This window comes from Vipera berus (genome assembly GCF_964194415.1).
Source record: "Vipera berus genome assembly, chromosome: 3".
Classification (NCBI taxonomy): Eukaryota; Metazoa; Chordata; class Lepidosauria; order Squamata; family Viperidae; genus Vipera; species Vipera berus.
The window spans coordinates 154,514,252-154,535,453 of record NC_138204.1 but is presented as its reverse complement, the minus strand read 5'-3'; the positions used below and the strand labels follow the sequence as shown (position 1 = coordinate 154,535,453).

General features: G+C 38.4%; 1 protein-coding gene across 2 annotated transcripts in view; it reads left to right on the top strand.

The window, feature by feature from the left end:
* Positions 1 to 315: 315 nt before the first annotated feature.
* The window catches only part of ATP9B (ATPase phospholipid transporting 9B (putative)), a 162,260-nt gene continuing 141,373 nt past the window's right edge, over positions 316 to 21,202 (top strand). For both annotated transcript variants that reach the window (XM_081324421.1, XM_081324422.1), the window contains exons 1-2: positions 316 to 428; positions 15,495 to 15,668. In XM_081324421.1, the coding sequence (XP_081180547.1) occupies positions 334 to 428; positions 15,495 to 15,668 (269 nt within the window). In that variant the 5' untranslated portion in view covers positions 316 to 333. The remainder of the gene's footprint in view (positions 429 to 15,494; positions 15,669 to 21,202) is intronic.

Here is a 21,202-nt window from a genome sequence, read left to right as displayed (position 1 = left end):
GCCCCTCAGCCGCCCCGGGTTGTGGAAGAAAGCGCGAGCTTTCCTCTAAAGCTGATTGGTCAGGACTCCTCCGCCCACTTTTCCCCTCTGCCCCTCCCCCTCGCCTCTCCCCTTCTTCCCGTTTTCTCCCTCTCTCTCTCTCTCTCTCTCTCTCTCTCTCTCTCTCGTCGCCTCGGCCGGCATCGAGCGTCGACTGCGTCACCCGGCGCACTACGCGCCCCGTGACGTCAAGGCGCGTCGACGATGACGATTCAAGCCCTCCGGCTGAAGGCGGGGGGAAAAGAGTGAGCGAGAGAGAGCGGGGCAAGGGGGGGGGGGAGGTTGGGAAGAAAGATGGCGGACGAAATCCCTCTGCACCCGCTACCGCGCAGCACCCAACGGAGGGCGGCTTATTACACCAAAGCCTCAGCCTCACAGAGGCATAACAGGTACCGACCGGAAGGAACATGAACGGAAAGGGAAGGAGAAGACATGGGGGGGGAGTGGTTGTCAGGGGATACCTGGGGGAGAGAGGGGGGGGAAAGGGTCGGCCGTGGGCACAGACCAACTTGAGTGGGGCGAGGAGCTGCTGCTTTTTCCCTTCCAGCCAACGAGCTGTGGAAAGGCCAGGACCAGGATCGTTGGCAGTCTCTAGGCCAGGGGTCTTCAAACTTGGCCCTTTTATGACTTGTGGACTTCAACTCCCAGAATTCCTCAGCCAGCTTTGCTGGCTGAGGAATTCTGGGAGTTGAAGTCCACAAGTCATAAAAGGGCCAAGTTTGAAGACCCCTGCTCTAGGCCTTGGAACAGCTGCATCTGAGCAGCTTGGAGTTTGTTCGTTGGTTGGTTGGTCATGGGAAGGATGGTTGTCCCATCTGCCTGGAGAGGAGTTATTGCTGGTCCTGTCACAGCAGCCTGCCCTTCGTTACATATGCGGCTGCCCCTCATAGGCCCTTCTTCCTCCACTCTTCTGCAGCATCAATGCTCAACCCCAGAGGCGGCTTTCCGATCTAGACCTCAGTCCTTGAACTTTTAGGAAGATGATAAAAAATACTTTGATGCTTGCCCAGAAGCTTCTCGCTGCCAAAGCCCTTTGGGGCTTAAGGGGGAAAAGTTTGAGGTAGGGTGAGTTGCTCCTAGTAAAGTATGAGTTCTTGGTTCTTTTCACTTTAGAAAGAAGTTTGGGGAGGACCAGAAGATTTACAGCGGTCTCTACAAGAAGGCACTGGGAGGCGAGCAATATCATTTGCCCCGTAAAGACAAAACAATTTGTGCAAAATTTGCAGTGCTTTAGTGTAGTATGGGATTCGCCCATTCTGTATTTGCTTTATTGGAATGAGAATTTATTTCAGTGATTCCTATCTTTCTCTGTTAACTCTGCAGGAATTAAGGGTGGTTGCAAGAGAAAGATGTTTAACTAATCCTCCAGTTATTGATTATGGAGACAGTTTTTTTTTACAAAACTTTAGCCCAAATCCAGAATAAGAGATTTACTTGGAAGATGGGTTGGTTGGCAGCGTGTTCCTAGGAAAGGTTTATTGAGAACATTTGAAACTTCTGTTAAGAGTGCATATTTTGTTAAAAGTCATTTAGTTGTAATTTGCCTTTTGAAACACATGTGATATTTGTAAAGCCACTGACAGATTTCTTTTTTATATTCTAAAAACAAAGTTATCAATCACTGCACAAAAAGATAAGACCAGGAGTCAACATGTTTGACTTGCTTTGGTGTCTATTCAAGGTTTGTGCTAGAAGTAAGATAAGATAAGTTAATTGTTGTCATTTTTTTACTGTGGGCACAACTGCACACATCAAAAATGAAATTTAGTTGCCAGTTCTCAAAGTGAAACATACATGACACACACCTAAAACATATTATATACAACATGTATAGACCCACACCCCTGCATATAAACAATAAAATATTATATACTGTCCAAAATAGACATTATTTTTTCATGACTAGGCATATTGATAAAACTGAAACTGAAATATTTTTGGGTGAAAGTTTCTATGATGCCAAAGTTTTAATCACCGTTCCTAGCATTTATGCAGATTAATACAGACTGCAATAGTACTAGATTATTAGAAAAAAACAATTGGAATTACCGAACATTTGGAAACAGTTCCTCAAATTGCTTCGATTTTTAATTGGAATTTATTATTACCGTATATTTACACATTTAATATAACAACTACATGTGGCCCTAGAGAGCTACTAATGCTGCCCCACAAGAGTGTAATTTTTTTTAAAAAAGTTTGTTATTTATATGCATTAATTATATTGAATATTTTATATGAAGACAGTTCCTCTTCACTCAGCGTAGCCCAGGAAAGCCAACAGAACACCCATGGTTTAAAATGTTTAACTAACGGGGGAAAAAATATGTGGAAAGAAATCAGGGTTCCTAACTGGATAGTATATTTTTCCAGTGGCATATGTTTTGGTGACAAATGCATGGCAGGGAGGAGCCCTTGCTCCACACATGGCCCAGCTGTTTTAGGCCATAGCATAGATCATGTCTTTTGCAGATGATTTAATAACAATATGGAAGACTTCTGTCTATCAATCCTGAAACACATCCACAAGGTTTGTTCTTTGAACTTGTTTATCATTTGCATCTCTGTGATGCTCCCCCATGGGACGCGGTGGCTCAGTGGGTTAGGACGCTGAGCTTGTCGATCAGAAGGTCAGCAGTTTGGCGGGTCGAATCCCGAGTGCCGCGTAGCAGAGTGAGCGCCTGTTACTCGTCCCAGCTTCTGCCAACCTAGCAGTTCGAAAGCACGTAAAAATGCAAGTAGAAAAATAGGGACCACTGCGGTGGGAAGGTAACAGCGTTCCGTGCGCCTTTGGCCTCTAGTCATGCCGGCCACATGACCACGGAGACGTCCTCGGACAAGCGCTGGCTCTTTGGCTTTGAAACGGAGATGAGCACCGGCCCCTAGAGTCGGAAACGACTAGCATGCACGTGCGGGGGAACCTTTACCTTTACCTATGCTCCCCCATAGATGCCGTTGTCTTCCAACTGCATTTGTTGCCTAACAAATAGCTCCTAAAAACAGGGACCTTTGGAAACAACTGATAAAATAAAAAGAAGTACAACTAGAAAATAATCAGGAGAACTTGATTGGAACATCCTATATGTAAGAAAATGAGTCTATATTCATAATTCAGGTAGTGAAGAAATATCTTCGGATCCTAGGCTTTGTAGGCTACTATTTCAGAACTTTGAAATGAAATATGAGATAAAGTTTAGAGAATATTAGTACTGTATCTCCAATCTGAATACCTCTACAAGACTAATATATGAGATCTTAATTGCCTGAGTATTTTTTTCAAAATAAAGTTCTTGATGGCATTTGAACATTTGTTTCAGTTTGGCATTTAAGCTACTAAAATTTCTTCTATTGCTATCAAAATATATTGAAAATAATGTTTGGATGAATACTGAGTCACATTTTATTGTAAAAAGAGATATGACATTCAGACAATTATTTTTTGCCTTTATTATTTTTATAAATAACTCAAGGTGGTAAACATACCTAATACCTCTTCCTCCTATTTCCCACACAATAACAGCCCTGGGAGGTGGATTGGCTGAGAGAGAATCACTAGCCCAAAGTCAATCAGCCAGTTTTCATGCCTAAGGCAAAACTAGAATTCACAGTCTCCCAGTGTTTGTTTGTAGAAATGCAGCTATTATGATTCCAGATTTAGTTATTTGTATTAAATCACACCATAAGTTTTAACAGCTTTGATATAACTAAGATTTTGATGGGGAATGTGATGTCTTACTAATGGCTTTAAATTTTAACATAGAAATTTAAATCTATCAGTATTTATTTTTATTTTATTTTAATTCCATTTATATCCTGCCCTTCTCCGAAGACTCAGGGCGGCTTACAAGCTTAGCAGTAGCCTTCATTCTATGTATATGCCTGCTTATTAGGGCTTTCACACACACACCCCAAGCGGCGTTATTACAAAGTCACCTTAATTACCCCCAACAATCTGGGTCCTCATTTTACCTACCTCGGAAGGATGGAAGGCTGAGTCAACCTTGAGCCTGGTGGGATGCGAACCTGCACTAATTGCAGGCAGCTGGGGTTACTTAAGGCGGCATTAGCCCACTGCTCCACCAAGGCTCTATGTTTCACAAAGGTAGAATTATCAAGAATGTTAAGAGAATTTTAAGAATATCAAATCCAAAACCTGTCCCATACAGGAAACCAATTTAAAACATTTACAGTTCTCCAGTCCCTGCTTGAATATACCTGATGAAGGGCTGCCCTCTGGGTACTTTGTTTTCCTTTGTCTAATCGCTCTCAATATTAGCAAGTTTTTCTTAATATTCAACCACTAGGATCTGCTTTTCTGTAAGTTAAGATTATTATTTTGTGATGAGAAAGAAAAGGTAGAAAGAAAAAGAAAAGAAAAACCATACTGGCTGCTTTCTATGTGTTATCATTTTAGATTTTTGAAGATTGCTGTTATATCTTCTCTCAATCTTTTCTCAACATAAAACCTACCCTTTTTATCAATCTCTCACCACAATACTTGTTGCCAGCTGCTAAAAAAGAATTTAAGTTACTATTGATATGTCTCTCCGATTTATATCTTAACTTGTTAATCTTGTTAGTACTAGGAAGTACATGTTCTTAAAATATAACTATTGTGCTACACAGTTAAAGGAAATGTATTAATTTATCTGGCATTACAATTTTTACTGTGGGTTTGCAATAATAAAGAAATAATTTCCAGAAAGGTACTATAGTATAAATTTTATTAACAAACTATTGCTAACAATTCTTAAAACATTCCTCTTCTAAATTCCCTGAATTTTAGTGACAAACAATGGTTATTTGATATTGCATTTAGAAGAATTTTGCATATATTTGTCATGTTTAACTATGTGTTTGGAGGAAAATATTATTAAAGAAAAAGATTTTGTTTTCTGATATTTTGGTTTGATCTGCATATTATATGTACTGTTCTGATGTGGGCTGTCAAATCAGTTGAAATGATAACCAAATTTCTTATATCTCATAAAATTGTTAAAACATAATCTTTCAGAATATATTTATTGCCAGGGATTTTAGAACGAAAGAAAAACAGTTTTCTATTGTCATTACTGATATTCTAATTGAGGAATGATAAACTTTTTAAACTGTGTACCAGTTTAAAGGCCAGAGTCTCTCTGTGACTGAGATAGGAAGTATTTAAAATTTGATGAATGTGTGCATGAATGAATGAATAAACAAACCAATTTTCAAGTTCCTTAGAACATGATTGTAAAATTACTAAATACAGTTGCAAGAAAAAGTATGTGAACCCTTTGGGATTACGTGGAGTTTTGCATGAATTGGCCATAAAATGCGCCCTAAACATCATGTAAGTCACAACAATAGAAAAACACAGTCTGCTTAAAATAATACTACACAAACATTAGCTGTTGTCATGTTTTAATTGAACATAAGATGGAAACATTCACAGTGCAGGGCGGAAAATGTATGTGAACCTTTGGACTTAATAACTGGTTGACCCTCCTTTGGCAGCACTAACCTCAACCAAACGTTTCCTGTAGTTGCAGATCAGACCTGCACAACGATCTGGAGTAATTTTGGACCACTCCTCTGCACAAAACTGTTTCAGTGTAGCAATATTCTTGGGATGTCTGGTGTGAATCTCTCTCTTAAGGTCATGCCACAGCATTTCAATCGGGTTGAGGTCAGGACTCTGACTGGGCCACTCCAGAAGGCGAATTCTGTTCTGTTGAAGCCATTGTTTTGTTGAATTACTTGTATGCTTTGGGTCATTGTCCTGTTGCATCACCCATCCTCTGCAGAGCTTCAGTTGGCGGACAGATGGTCGTACGTTTTCCTGCAAAATGTGCTGATAAACTCTGGAATTCATTTTCCCATCAATGACAACAATCCGTCCAGGCCCTGAGGCAGCAAAGCAGCCCCAAACCATGATGCTCCCTCCGCCATGTTTTACAGTGGGGATGAGGTTTTGATGTTGGTGTGCTGTGCCTTTTTTTCTCCACACATAGTGTTGTGTGTTTTTCCCAAACAACTCAATTTTGGTTTCATCTGTCCACAGTATATTTTGCCAGTAGTGCTGTGGAACATCCAGGTGCTCTTTTAAGAGCTTCAAACGTGCTGCAATATTTGTTTTGGACAGCAATGGCTTCCTCCGTGGTGTCCTCCCATGTACTCCATTCTTGTTTAATGTTTTCCTTATTGTAGATGTGTCAACAAAAATGTTAGCATGTGCCAGAGATTTCTGTAGGTCTTTAGCTGACACTCTAGGATTCTTCTTTACCTCATTAAGCATTATGCGCTGTGCTCTTGCAGTCATTTTTACAGGACGACCACGCCTAGGGAGAGTAGCAACAGTGCTAAACTTTCTCCATTTGTAGACAGTCTGTCTTACGGTGGACACATAAACATCAAGGCTTTTGGAGATACTTTTGTATCTTTTTCCAGCTTCATGCAACTCAACAATTCTTGATCGTAGGTCTTCTGAGAGCTCTTTTCTGCGAGGCATGGTTCACATCAGACAGTGCTTCTTGAGACCAGTAAACCCAAAACAGGTGTGTGTTTTTAAAGGGCAGGACAGCTGTCAGCAACACATCCAATATCATCACACTGATTGGAGTCAAGGTTGGCTCACTCCTGGCTCCAATTAGCTCTTGGAGAAGTCATTAGGCTAGGGCAGGGGTCGGCAACCTAAAAAAGAAAAAGAGCCACTGGGAACCAGTTCCATCACAAATTAAAAAAAGAGGGAGCCGCGTGCGTGTGTCCATGCACGCGCAAAAAGGTTTTTTGCGCATGCGCGGACGCACGCGGCTGCCATTTTTTTAAAAATGAGATGGAACCGGTTCCCGGTTGCCCGACGGCGACGGCCCGTCTGCAAAGCTGCCGCTTTCGGCAGCTTTGCAGACGGGCCGTGGCAGCTTCCTCAAAGAGCGGCGCCCCTGCCCATTCCGAGAGGTGCGCGCGCACCTCTCCGAACGACCGGAGGTGCGCGCGTACCTCCGCGCGAATGGGCAGCGGTGCCGCTCTTTGAGGAAGCTGCCGCGGCCTGTCTGCGAAGCTGCCGCTTTCGGCAGCTTCGCAGACGGGCCGTGGCAGCTTCCTCAAAAAGAGAAGCGCCCCTGCCCATTCCGAGAGGTGCGCGCGCACCTCTCCGAACGACCGGAGTTGCGCGCGCACCTCCCCAAACCTTTGGGGAGGTGCGCGCGTACCTCCGTGCGAAGGGGCAGCGGCGCCGCTCTTTGAGGAAGCTGCCGAAAGCGGCAGCTTCCTCAAAGAGCGGCACCGCTGCCCGTTCGCGCGGAGGTACGCGCGCACCTCCCCAAAGGTTTGGGGAGGTGCGCGCGCAACTCCGGTCGTTCGGAGAGGTGCGCGCGCACCTCTCGGAATGGGCAGGGGCGCCGCTCTTTGAGGAAGCTGCCGCGGCCCGTCTGCTAAGCTGCCGCTTTCGGCAGCTTCACAGACGGGCCGCGGCAGCTTCCTGAAAGAGCGGCACCGCTGCCCATTCGCGCGGAGGTACGTGCGCACCTCCAGTCGTTCGGAGAGATGCGCGCGCACCTCTTGGAATGGGCAGGGGCGCCGCTCTTTGAGGAAGCTGCCGCGGCCCGTCTGCTAAGCTGCCGCTTTCGGCAGCTTCACAGACGGGCCGCGGGAGCTTCCTGAAAGAGCGGCACCGCTGCCCATTCGCGCGGAGGTACGCGCGCACCTCCGGTCGTTCGGAGAGATGCGCGCGCACCTCTCGGAATGGGCAGGGGCGCCGCTCTTTGAGGAAGCTGCCGCGGCCTGTCTGCTAAGCTGCCGCTTTCGGCAGCTTCACAGACGGGCCGCGGCAGCTTCCTGAAAGAGCGGCACCGCTGCCCATTCGCGCGGAGGTACGTGCGCACCTCCGGTCGTTCGGAGAGGTGCGCGCGCACCTCTCGGAATGGGCAGGGGCGCCGCTCTTTGAGGAAGCTGCCGCGGCCCGTCTGCGAAGCTGCCGAAAGCGGCAGCTTCGCAGACGGGCCGCGGCAGCTTCCTGAAAGAGCGGCACCGCTGCCCATTCGCGCGGAGGTACGCGTGCACCTCTCCAAAGGTTTGGGGAGGTGCGCGCGCACCTCCGCCCATTCGGGGAGGTGCGCGCGCACCACTGCCCGTTGGAAGAGGTGCGCGCGCACCGGGCGGCTGGGAGCCGCTAGAGACGGCTCAAAGAGCCGCATGCGGCTCCGGAGCCGCAGGTTGCCGACCTGTGGGCTAGGGGTTCACATACTTTTTCCACCCTGCACTGTGAATTTTTCCATCTTATGTTCAATTAAAACATGACAACAGCTAATGTTTGTGTAGTATTATTTTAAGCAGACTGTGTTTTTCTATTGTGACTTACATGACGTTTAGATTGCATTTTATGGCCAATTCATGCAAAACTCCACGTAATCCCAAAGGGTTCACATACTTTTTCTTGCAACTGTAACTATTGTGCTTAGTTATGCATGTACTTTCTTCAGGTAAGAGTTAATGCATTTTGCAATTGAGAGTCAAGTCTTAAATGTTTCAGTTTTTGTTTTGTACAAACCTGAGATTCTTGTAGAACTCTTTCTGAAATGACACTATTTTCTCTTCTCTCAAAAATCCCAAGATTTTAAAACCTGGACCAAAGTCATCTAATTGTCTTCTGTGCTTAATAGAGAACAGAACATACTACCATCTGATTTGCAGACCAGCACCTTAACCATTACACCAGACTAGCTGCCCACAAAACAAGTGGTTTTTTTCCTGAACCTTTCAACAGATTTTGGTATTAGCAGCCTGGTATATTTCATCAGTAGCTAGATACTGAAGGTACTATGGAGAAGCAATTCTATGCCTGTTAGGATTATCAGTTCCCCAAAAATGTGAATGTGGGATTATTTCTCTAACAAATGGCTGATAGGCCATGGTTCTACAGGTATCAATTTTGCATTGTATGCTGTTTAAAATTTACATGAAATAGGTGTGAAAAATAATTCGGAGATGTGGGCTTGACTGTCACCCCCGTACAGGTGATATTCAACAATATTGTGTTTTTTTAAATTGAATCTAACTGAGGGATGAACTGAGACATAAACTTTGTCAAGAAAAGCAAAATGCTGGTATGCATGGTTTGTTTGTCAACCTAAGAATATTGAGAAGTTTTTGACAATCTTAGGTTGATTCATGGGGCCAGCATTCACTTTGACTCCCATCAGAATTATTTATTTTAAATTATTTCTAAATTGTTGAAAAAAATAATACGGAGGGTAAAAAATAAAACAGCACAAAATAGAACAAAACCACGAACAAATATTGATAAAAGCATGAATAACATAATATTGACAGACGTAGTATAGTCTTGCTTCAGTTTAAAAATTAACTCATGGTGACATCATGGACATGTCCAACCTTATGGAGGTGATTTACTATTGCCCTTTTCTGGGATGCCTATAGGACTCTGATTTCTTGAGCTGCCATCCAAGTAATAACTAGGTCTGACTGCAGTCAGCCATCTAGCTCGACAAATAATTGATAACACTACAAATTCACAACACTGTAATGTCTACTGAACAAAAGGAAACATATTCAGGAAACCTTTGAACCCATAATGCAGAGACTTTAGCAGCTGCATCTTTAGGAAGTGCGGGAGGGAGAGTTTACCCAAGTCAGTCCCGACCCTTTTGAATGTGCATTGCAGAAATACGCAAAAGAGATGGAAGCTGCACATGTCACACTGCTTTTGTCATTTTGATAAAAGCAGTAGGGTCCTATAGATAGAATGCTACAAAGAATAAAACTAGAGAGAGCAAGTGAACAAAAGTTCCATATTACAATGTATAGAATATAGTGCAATCAATAAAAGTTCCTTTAATTGTAGTGAACCAGTAGACCTGTTAAGGTGGAGACTGTCTTCCTGATTATTTGATTTACTTTTGATTTACTTTTTACTTATTTATTTTTACATTCATACATCATACATATTGAAAACTAAGAGCTTAAATGAAGTACAGTATGCTAAAAGTTTCCTCGCCAATTCAGTGCAGATACCATTTTATGGCTGGGTTAGTTGTTGAATAATCGTCTGTCAATTTAATTTTAAAACTGTGATCACAAGTCATAATGTCTGATTCAGTTCCAGAAGTTAAGCCCAAACCAAACAGACTACATTACAGTGTCAATATGGACCAGTCGTATAATTCTTTAGTACTCTGTTGATTCATTTGTATTATATCTCTTTTAGAAGCTGTACGCTTCTACATAGTTGTCCTTAAACCAGGAGGAAGAAAGGTTAAAAGAAATGGATTTGTTCTTTTATTTTCCAGTTCAACACACCTGTGTATAAGCACTGACTTTCTGAATGTTGTTTCAGAAATACAGTACTTTAGAACTCAGGTTTAAAGGTTGTCCTTTAAAAGTATGTCTGATTTTATTCTATTTTCAAGCATTTTTTATTCATGTTTTGTTCTTAAATGTGTATGTGATTCATGCTCATGTTTATTGCCTGCCTTAGTTAAATCTTTCTACACCTTTAAAATATCTTTTCTTTGTTTTTTGGTAATTGATATCAAAATACTTAAACCTTAGACAAAAATAGTAAACATTCTCTAGTTATAGTTAAGCTTTGTCAATGTCTTTGTATTAATATATCAATGAATTCTCAGTGTATCTTTATTTTAAGATAAAAAAAGAGATTGTGTCTTGTTTTCTTTCAGTCTTATCCACAAAAGAAGTAATAAAAAAGATATATCAGTTTATTGTTTCAGTCAGTAAAATTGTTTCAGGTGCTATGAGTCAGAATTATAACACATTATTCCAGTTCAGTAAAGAATGCTCAAATAAGAGGTGTGATCTCAGTTTGTATTAATGATAGCTTTCCTGATAAAACAGAGGCACATATTATAATAACTTAAAGGACTGATGGTATTGAGGACATGCCTTTATCTACAGTATATGGGGCCCTGATCTGCTTCAGGAATGTTTGTATTGCAAAATCTAAGGTATGAACTGTAAAACACAGATTCCTTTCTTTGTTTCTAGAATTACTGAAAAAATATCCTCGTGATTATACAAGTTATAAATTACATATACAATCTGTCGTTTATGATAGTCCACATGCCCTTGCATAGAAAATTTAAAAGAATTAAGCCCAAAACCTAAGAGAGAACCTTTATAAAATGTTTTATAGATGGCATTTAGATCCTAAAAAGCTTGCAAGTATGTATCCGAATTATCAACCTAAATGTTGGAGATGTGGTGGTGAAGATGCAACGTATTTTCATATATGGTGGACCTGCAAAAAGGTTAAGGCTTTTTGGATAAAAATTTGGTGGAATATGCAGAAGATCTTCAAGCAAAGGATAAAGTTTTGTCTGCAATTGTTTTTGCTGGGCATAGTTACAGATGCTACTGTTGTGGACATTAAGTTGATGTTGAATTTAATTACAGCAGCAAGACTATTAATAGGTCAATATTGGAAAAAGAAGGAACTGCCGACTATAGAAGAATGGACTCTAAAGGTTTCTGACCTGGCGGAAATGGCAAAGATTTCGGCTTACTTGAAAGATCATTCGCAAGAACGTTATATTATGGAGTGGAAAAAGTGGATTGATTATATTCAGAACAAATATGGGACTAAAAAGTTTCATTTAGCATTTGAATAAGTTTCCTTTTCTTTTTTCCTTTTTTTTTCTTTTTATATGTAACATTAGTATTGCTTGTAGTCATTTTATATGAGCTAGAGGGCGATAGAGTTAATAGTTTATTGTTTTTAGCATATGGATGTTTATGATTGTTCTTTGTTTTTATACCTTGTACTTAGCTCTGGGAAGTGGGGAGGGGGAATGGGGGGGAGGGATAGGGAGGGTTAGGTAGGGGTGGGGGGAGGGGGGGATTGTTAAAGATAAAATGTACTGTAAAACTTTTCAATAAAAAAAAAGAAAATTTAAAAGAATGGTACTACCACCATAAATATAAATTAAGTAACACGCCCTAAACATTTAGCATTCTATTTGTTATATTGTTGGAGAAATGTTATTTATAATCAATCTCTGAGCCTTTTTCTGTAGTACAGTGGTGTTATGTATGACATTTTTATTTCACAAGATATATCAACAGATAGCTATTTCAGTCTGCCAGGTGTTTAAAATAATATAATAAAATGATCTTAAGAAATCATAGCAGAATTTTTTCAACAATGTGCTCCATTTTATTTGCACTGAAAATTGTTATATATGGGGGAAAATAATATTTTAAGGCAGACTCGATGCCTACAGAAGTTTGCACAGAGTTGACTTGTCAGCCAGATTTATTTGTTTTCCAAAAGACAATCAGTCCCTCAGGGTCTTCTGGGTTCCTATTGTTCTATGAGAAACAGACACATAAAATATCAGAATTTTCCATTTGAAAAGTTAGTAAGTCTTATGAAAAGAGTGGGAGGAAGCGAATGGGATGAAGCTGTCAGTCCTGAATGAGAAGTAGTTCTTCTTATTTTATCTTATAAGATAGTTTCAGTCGTAGAAATTTAATGGTCCTTTAATCAGGAGTTTGATAGTTGTATGGGAAAAAAACCTAAAACAGATCTTCCTGATTTGACTGCTGCTTTGAACTTCTTAGAGAAACAATTGGATAATAGCTGTAATAATAGTTAATAATACAGTATTTGTAATTGCATTTTACTTTTTGCTGTTGCTTACTAGTTCAGACAGTAATGGTAAAATAAAAGAACTTTTAAAATGTAGACAAAATTTAAAGAATAAAGTGGTGATTGGCAGTGTTTACTGTCTAGAGCAGGGTGGGGAATGATGGCCCTTTTATGACTTCCTGAGCCAGCCAATCTAGAGGCACATTTGGAATTTTGAAAGTGAATGTGGGATTCACAGATGAACACCTATTTATTTATAAGAAAGCAAACAAGTTCCCAATTGCCACCCAACAAATAGCACAGAAATTACTATCCCAGTAATAATAAATAGACAATAAATACAGCATTAGAGGCTGTTGCTTTTCCTTGCAGAATGCAATCTTTGTGTTTATTTTTTTCAGGGTTTTTTTTAAAGTCATTGGGAGTTAGCTAGGGCACATTTGTCCCTGAAGGAATCATGTTGCCTTGTAATTTAATGTATTCTTTGGTTATCCTTTTAAAAGCTTTTAAAAATAATCTTGTATAGATTTCTCTGTAGATATTTAGATATAATTAATTTTAAAGTGTCTGTTATAATTTTCTTTTATTTAGTTTTTTAGAATGCTTTTTATTTACTAAACTATTTTTTGCAAGATATCTCTGATTTCATATAAGCACTGTGAGTTTTTCATTCTTATCTATTTTTCTTGTTACTTTTAGAGCTTTTTTTATTTTATAACTAAGTTTTTAATGTTACACATAATTGTCACTCATAAAAAAGCTTCTCAACCAATTATCTAGTGTATAGGACACTAGATTGCAAAGAAATTGAGGGTATTTTGCTGTGAAAAATCCATTATTCATCATTGCATTGTTTTTAAATACTGTTCTAAATTTTTTTTAACACAAAAGGAAAATTGCTTTTGGAAAAGAATAAATTGCCTGCCAGTTGAAAGGCTGCATTTTGAAGTCAAGTTACTAAACATGATACTTGTTTGTTATCTCAGAAGCTGTTTACCTACATTATTAAAATAGCACTCTTGGTTTTTAAAATGTTTTTGAAAAATGAGAGATTTTTTTTAAGTGAATTATTTTCATTTTGTAACTTCTGAAAATTGTAAGATACGTATGAACTTTAATATGAAATAGAATATATCTTTTTAGCAAGTACTAGAGTAGAGTACTTGTTAACAGAAAAATTAAAAAAGAATATTACTCATTTTTGGCAACCAGAGAGAAACAAGCTGCTGGTTATCACTTGTCCTGTGAATGAGATTCTCAGAATTTTTGCCAGAATTCAAATAGAGGTTCCAGAAGCTCTGTACTAATGGAATAACAATATTGGATTCAGTCTAATGAGTACATGTTTTACAATTTCCAAATTTGGGCAGAGATATAATGAAAGGAGGATAGACAAAGATTTTTCTCTCTCCTTACTTTTAATATGAAAATAGTCACATTGGGTCAGATCAAAGAATGCCATCTATGCCAGAATTCTATTCCCACAAAGATCAACAAAGTCCTCTAGAACAGTGTTTCTTAAACCTTTTGCTCTCAGAGCCCCTTCTCAAATAATTATGGAAGATCCCAAAACAGCTGCCATTTGTATGGGTTATATTTATATTTACTATATTAAAATGAATGCATTCATGTAAAAATAACAGTACTAAATCCATTTGATATTAACATACATATTTTGATGAAAAAACTATTTTGTAACAAACAAAAATTAAGAGTGATATTGTTTTAAATTTTTGCAAATATAGTTAGTATCTGGCAAATAATTGGTGGACCCCCGAGAGGGTCTTGGGGAACTCCCATACAGGTCCAAAGACTACAATAGCACAATAGAGTCCCAGAAACATTATCAACAGACATACTACTTCTACTGTTAATAATACTATATATTACCATGATTAATTGCTACTATATATTACCATGATTAATTGCTACATGATGGTCCTTTCTTTCAAGAATTTGTCTTACCTCTTTTTATTCAAGACTTCTAGGTGCTTGAATAATATTGTCTTTAATAATACTTTCCACTAATTAACCTAGAACAGATGATAAGCTAACTTCTAGGCAATTTTCTAGGGAATCTTTCCTGGATTTTGTTTGCTTTATGGTAGAACAATATTTTCTTTTCTATATGTTGTTATATAACTGAATATAGGGACATAATACATACATTTCCTAGAAGATAAGGGCTTCTTTTTGAATTTTTGAATAAATGATATTTGATATATTTAGTTTCAGATTTGTCAAAACTCATGTCTTCTAGATGATACTGTCCTCATCTTGTCAGATTTCCTTCTTAAAAATACCAATATTACAATAGATGAATCTGTTACAAATCTATTCTATAGTGAAAATAGACTCCATTCATTCATTCACCCTTAATTTCTTATTAAACAAAACTCCAATTCTTAAAACCCTTACATAAGTGGAGCGATATTATTGGATAGAAGAAGTTATTACAATATGTATATGTTATCATTTTGGTATAATCAAATGCCATTTATTATAAATTTTAAAACTAATAAACACTCTTTTTCAAGTGTCATGAGTCGGGGGTATGTAATGATAATTAATACATATCACTGTTTTTTACTGTTGAAAATAAGGCTCTGGTTATTGCAGCAAAGTTTCAGATTGAACAGATACAAAAATTACCCTAATCTATATTTGTCACTGAATCTTTATACAATCCCACTCAGTTCATAAAACACATATCAGGTGTTTTCAGGAGTGCCTATCAATCTTCTGTATTTTTGGAAAAATAATGAGGTTGCTTTCCTTGAACTGCTTTTCAGCATGACAATATTGGATTGGTATTCCATCTTAATTATTTTATTTGTTTTAATATTAATAGATACCCAATAGAAGATGAGCCCTCTCACTTGGATGAAATGCCTCTAATGATGTCCGAAGAAGGCTTTGAAAATGATGAAAGTGATTACCATACATTACCAAGAGCCAGGATTTCTCAAAGAAAAAGAGGTGTAGAATGGTTCATCTGTGGTGGTTGGAAATTTCTTTGCACCAGGTTTGTGGATAATTATGTTGTTTTGTTTAAATGCAAGATCTCCTGATTTCTAGAATTTCCATTACCTTCAAGACAAGAATTGGCATTCGCTAGCTTCAGGGGAAAATCACTACATTTTGAAGGAGTAAGGTCTTGGGAGGTAAATCCCAATCAAGGTGCCTTAATATTTATTGCAATGAGGATATTATCTTCTAAAAGTTAGGGCAAGTCCCTTAGTTTTCTTGTTACTAAAACAGCCTTTAGTGACTTCTTTTAACATAACATGGCCAGAAGTATAAACTGGAGGTTTTTCTTAGACGCACTAGTGCAGGGGTAGGCAACCTTGGCTCTTTTATGACTCGTGGACTTCAACTCCCAGAATTCCTGAGCCAGCTGGCTCAGGAATTCTGGGAGTTGAAGTCCACGAGTCATAAAAGAGCCAAGGTTGCCTACTCCTGCACTAGTGGCACTAGTGCAAGGCCCAGGTTCTCACATCGCCATCTTAATTAATAATCATAGTAGATAGCTTCATAGAAGTTGAGGTGGTAGTGGTTAAATTCTTATGTTAATCCAAAGTGACAGTTTATAGAAGGTCCATTTCACTTCAAGTTTATTTTGTATGTATTTTTTTTAGTTGAGATTCTTCCTACCATCAACTTTGCATGAGTAAAATAATAAAAACAATGCTTTTAATGCAACTTGTTATAAATTTTATAGTGTTACTTTAAAAAGCTGAATAAACAAGAATCCTCATCTTGTACTTGCCAGAATTTCAAAATAATATTTCTCAAACTGAACTCAGTAAGGAACTAAATTCTAAGCCTCTTTAGAAAACTATGCACTAGTGGAAACTATGATCAGTACCTAATATTAAACTTGAAAAGTAGACAATTAAGTGGGAAGTGTTAGATTTCCATTTAGGTGTTAGCAGTTGCACAGTATTAACTAGATACAGTATTCACGTAGAGAAACACACTAAATAATAAAACTGTAGTAGAGCTCCCAGGATAGAAACCTAGCTTAATAATTATATACATTGCCTATTTTAGCAGAAGAGCGGTGCGGTGGCTCAGCAGTTAAGACGCTGGGCTGTGTCAGCTGGAAAGCCGGCAGCCCAAGTTCAAGACCCGAGTGCCATGTGATGGGATGAGCTGCTGTCCTCCACCAACCTATCAGTTCAAAAGCATGTAGATCAATAGGTACCACTTTGGTGGAAGGTAACAGTGCTGTGTGACATCATGCTGGCCACATGATGGCGGAAATGTCTTCAGACAGTGCTGGCTCAATGGCCTTGAAATGGAGATGAGCGTCGCCCCCTATAGTTGCCAGCGATTAGCAGAGTAAAATCCACAGGTATTTGTTTACCTTTACCTTTATTTTATCAAAACAAGGCTATGAACGAAAAGGTATCTTAGCAGCAAGTTAAATCCAAATTACTTAGGCTCCCACCATGAAATATATTGTAATCGGCTTTTCTTCCTTGGAGAAGACTGTAAAAGTCTCCATTCCTAATTTTGCAGCCATAGATTTTCATGAGGGTGAGAGATTCTGCTGAGAATTCTTTTCTTGTCTCAAGAACTGTTTCTCTGGGTGAGGGGATCCCAAATAAAATTGTCTTTGAAAGAGGCGAGATACGCATCTCTTTTTCCAAATAACACTCCTTTTCAAACAATAAAAGCAAAATTTTATTTACAAGGCTTGCACGACTGATTCAGAAACTACAGCCAGCAGTCCTTGTATGCCTCCACTACACTCTGCTGATAAGTCAGGGGTCTTCAAACTTGGCCCTTTTATGACTTGTGGACTTCAACTCCCAGAATTCCTCAGCCAACGTGCCTGAGTTTGAAGACCCCTAAGTTAAGTGATTCTTTTAAATACTTTTCACAGCCCTAATCCAAAATACCAAATTGTTTGGGCTATGAAGAATCACATTTTTGTCCGTGTTCTGCATTCCAGAAATCTACTGTGAAAGACATCAACATCTAACATCATGGTAGAGTCCGTTATTGCGCCCTGAGCATGATCCTTCTTTTAATTTATTCTAACTCCTTGCATTCCAAATGGTGCTAGCAGGCATTATCATTCTGGGCCATTAGCTGTAATGAAATGAATGCAGTGACTGTTCAAAGTTTCAACGGCCCTGAAAAATGTGACTTATGACCGTTTTTCATAGTTATGACCCTTGCAACATCCCCATGATCATGTGATCAAAATTCAGATGCTTGGCAACTGGTTCATATTTATGACTGTGTCCCAAGGTCATGTGATCACCTTTTGCGACCTTCTGACAAGCAAAGACAATGGGGAAGCCAGATTTACCTAACAACCGGGTTACTAACTTATCAACTGCAGTGTGATTCACTTAACAACTGTGGCGAGAAAAGTCGTAAAATGGGGCAAAACTCATTTAACAAATGCCTCACTTGACAACTGAAATTTTGGGCTCAATTGTGGTTGTAAGTCGAGAACTACCTGTATACAAGCTTATGAACCAGTATGCCTTTTGAGCCAGATAAAGAATCTGATCCTTATTGTGAAGGCTACATTTTTAATCTTTACGTGTTGCTGCAATGTCAAAATAGTTTGCTGCTCAAAAAATGCTTAAGGTATTTGAGAATTAGGATTATTGTGGTTGGCTGCACAGTCAGATGTTTAGATTGGAAGTGGCATTTATATCTACCTAAGGAGTTCTTCCCAAGGGTCTGGCATATATAGATAGATGTGTGTGGTTTGATCATGCTAAGGTTGCAAGATATAAGCTGTTTTCAAGTAAAGTTGCCTTTTGCAATTGAGAGATGGTGATTTTGTCAACCGACAGTTACTGGTCTAGGGTGTAGACCAGGAACTGCATCAGAATGGTTATATCTTATAAAAATCATAAACTATAAAATCCCACCATTGGGGTAGGTTTAAGGTCCTAGATTTAAAAAATGTAGTAAGATGGAGAAAGGTTGTTTCTATATTAAAAATAAATTTCATGTTGTCTTTCAAATAATTGCTTATATTTCATTTAAGGTATCCTTTAGATTTCTTATTTAAGAATAGAAGCATAAGTTTAGATTTCTAAATTTGAGACTTACAAAGTATAAAAGTATTGCTCAGGACTTCAGACTGAGGTTTGAGAAGAAAAAATTACATTGTTTTCTTTGGTAATAGTATTTTGGTAATTTAATTCACATCAGTCATCTTTTAAATACACACTTTATAGTAAAGTAACTAATTCCCACTGTTGTTTATTTTTAGCTTTTCTTTTTTAAGCATATATTAACTATCAATTTTCATTTGTTTAAAGATTACACTAGGCAAAAATCTTATTTGCTGATTTTATTCCTAACTTATTTTTATGACCTGAAAAGAAAGATGGCAGTACCCTTTCACTGATGTTCCCAAGAGCCTTAACACTAATTCACTAACAGTGGGTAATATCTTGAATTGATTGATGTTGGTGAAAGGGGAAACGTAAATTCATTAACTGATGATAAGTTAACATTTCAGCTTTAAAGGTTAAAAAGTACATGTAACTGATGACTCTAGAGTGAATACAAGTTTAAATTATCTCCTGGTACTCTCCTGTCATTTATAAAGCTCTTGTGTTGTACTCTCATGCTTGACTTCAGCAGAGTCTCTTGAGTAAATTAGTCTTGCATTGTCAGGAGCACTCTTATTTTAAGTTTATATTAAATGCACCTTTTGCAGTAAAGAACTATAGTAACAGTTTGCTAAAGATTTGGGTATCTGTTTTTTGATCACACATTAGAACTGTTAAATTGTTCATGTACTTTTGATTTCTACATGCAAAACTGTACACTACTTTCCTTTTTTCTTTTCCTCAGGGTTCGTATAAACACAAAGAACTATTAAGTAAAAAGGCTGTTGACCTATTTTGGTTACATGTCTGTAAGGAAATATATATGGAAACAAAATACGTCAATAGCCTTTTTACATAATGTAATAATTAGAAAATTTGAGATAATTGTGATCCTTCAGATGTTAATTTTCTGCAACCAGCACCATCATGGTAGTGAGAAAGGATCTTGGATGCTTCAGCAATGCCCACAATTTTTCAACTCCTAAACTCGAACATAGCACACAGTAAACCTAAAATAAAGATTAGGAGCAAATTGGGATTAATTCTAGCCATCTTCTACAAAAATGTTCTTTTGCTTCCTTATATTCCTTTTCTCTTAAATGTCAAGTAGGATGCACAACTCTTTTGCTTCTTATAGGAAATGGATTCCAGTGTTAAAACAAGTAGGTTAATATTATTTAACAACTATATGTCATTGATAAATGGACTGCAGTGAACCCAGCTTCTGCAGGTTGATAAAAAAGTTGGATGCTATATTCCCTTTGCTGAACTGATATACATGTCGGGCACCTAGTTTTTCTTCTTAAAATCAGTACTTGCAATTTAAAATTTGACATGAGAAAAAAAGCCATTATTTTTTTAGTTTTTTCCCCTTGCAACATTTCATAGAATCCGAAGATAGTTTTTCTGTGTGTCTTATAAGATCTGATTTGCAATTGTTGGGTAAAGTATTATACCCATGGCACCAGTCTAGTACACATAGATTTAGCATTTCAACTTTGATCTATAGATAGTCCTCACTTAGCAATAGTAATTGGAACTAGGATTCTGTTGCTAAGCAATGCAGTCATGAGGCACATGTCCTATCACCATGCCAACTTACAATGGCAGTTCCAGCAGTTCCAGTTGCTGTTTTTAGGTGAAGCCACCTGACCACAGCATCGTTCGGTCACTTGATCACCATTTGCAACCTTCTACCAGCTTCCCAATTGACTTTGCTGGAAGCTGGTGGTGAAGGTCGCAAATGATGCACTTGACCATAAGGTGCTGCAGTGTCATAATTGTGAGCTGATCACCAAGTGCCTGAATTACAATAACGTGATCACAAAAACCCTGTGACAACCGCAACTATGGAGATCCATCATAAGTATACTCTGTTCAGTGGTGGTGTAATTGCAAGCAGTTCCTGAACAAGTATATGTTCCATATGATTGCTGGGTTCAGTTGAAATGTTTTAATCCATATAGCTACTAATTATAGTTTATGAAAAAATGAATGTGGATGTTTAGCATTGGCTAGATCATTTTTGTCTATTGGGTTTTTATGTATTTTATTCTTTTCTACTTCAGAAAATAAGCTTTTGTTAGTGAGTCTTCTCCATATATGATTTAAATGAATTCTTTTTCTTGAGGTTGGATAAGTTGTAAAAAAAAAAAGAAAATGGTTCTATTTAGTCACAGGACAGAAGTTTGGTTCATTTGTGAATTGTGCAGTATTTATTGATCATACATTTTTCATTGACTGCACCATATTAAAAGCACGCATGAAACTATTCTCTGGAATCAGTATTTTAACTGAGCAATTTTTTTAAAGTATGATAACCATAATTCTTTTTATATGAAATCTCACCTTACTCAAACTTGGTTGTATAAACATGTTGATTTCAGTGATCTGTAAAGCATTTAATTTTCAGAAAAACGCATTATTTGCAACCTATGTTTATAACTCTTAAAGCCTGTGAAAATAA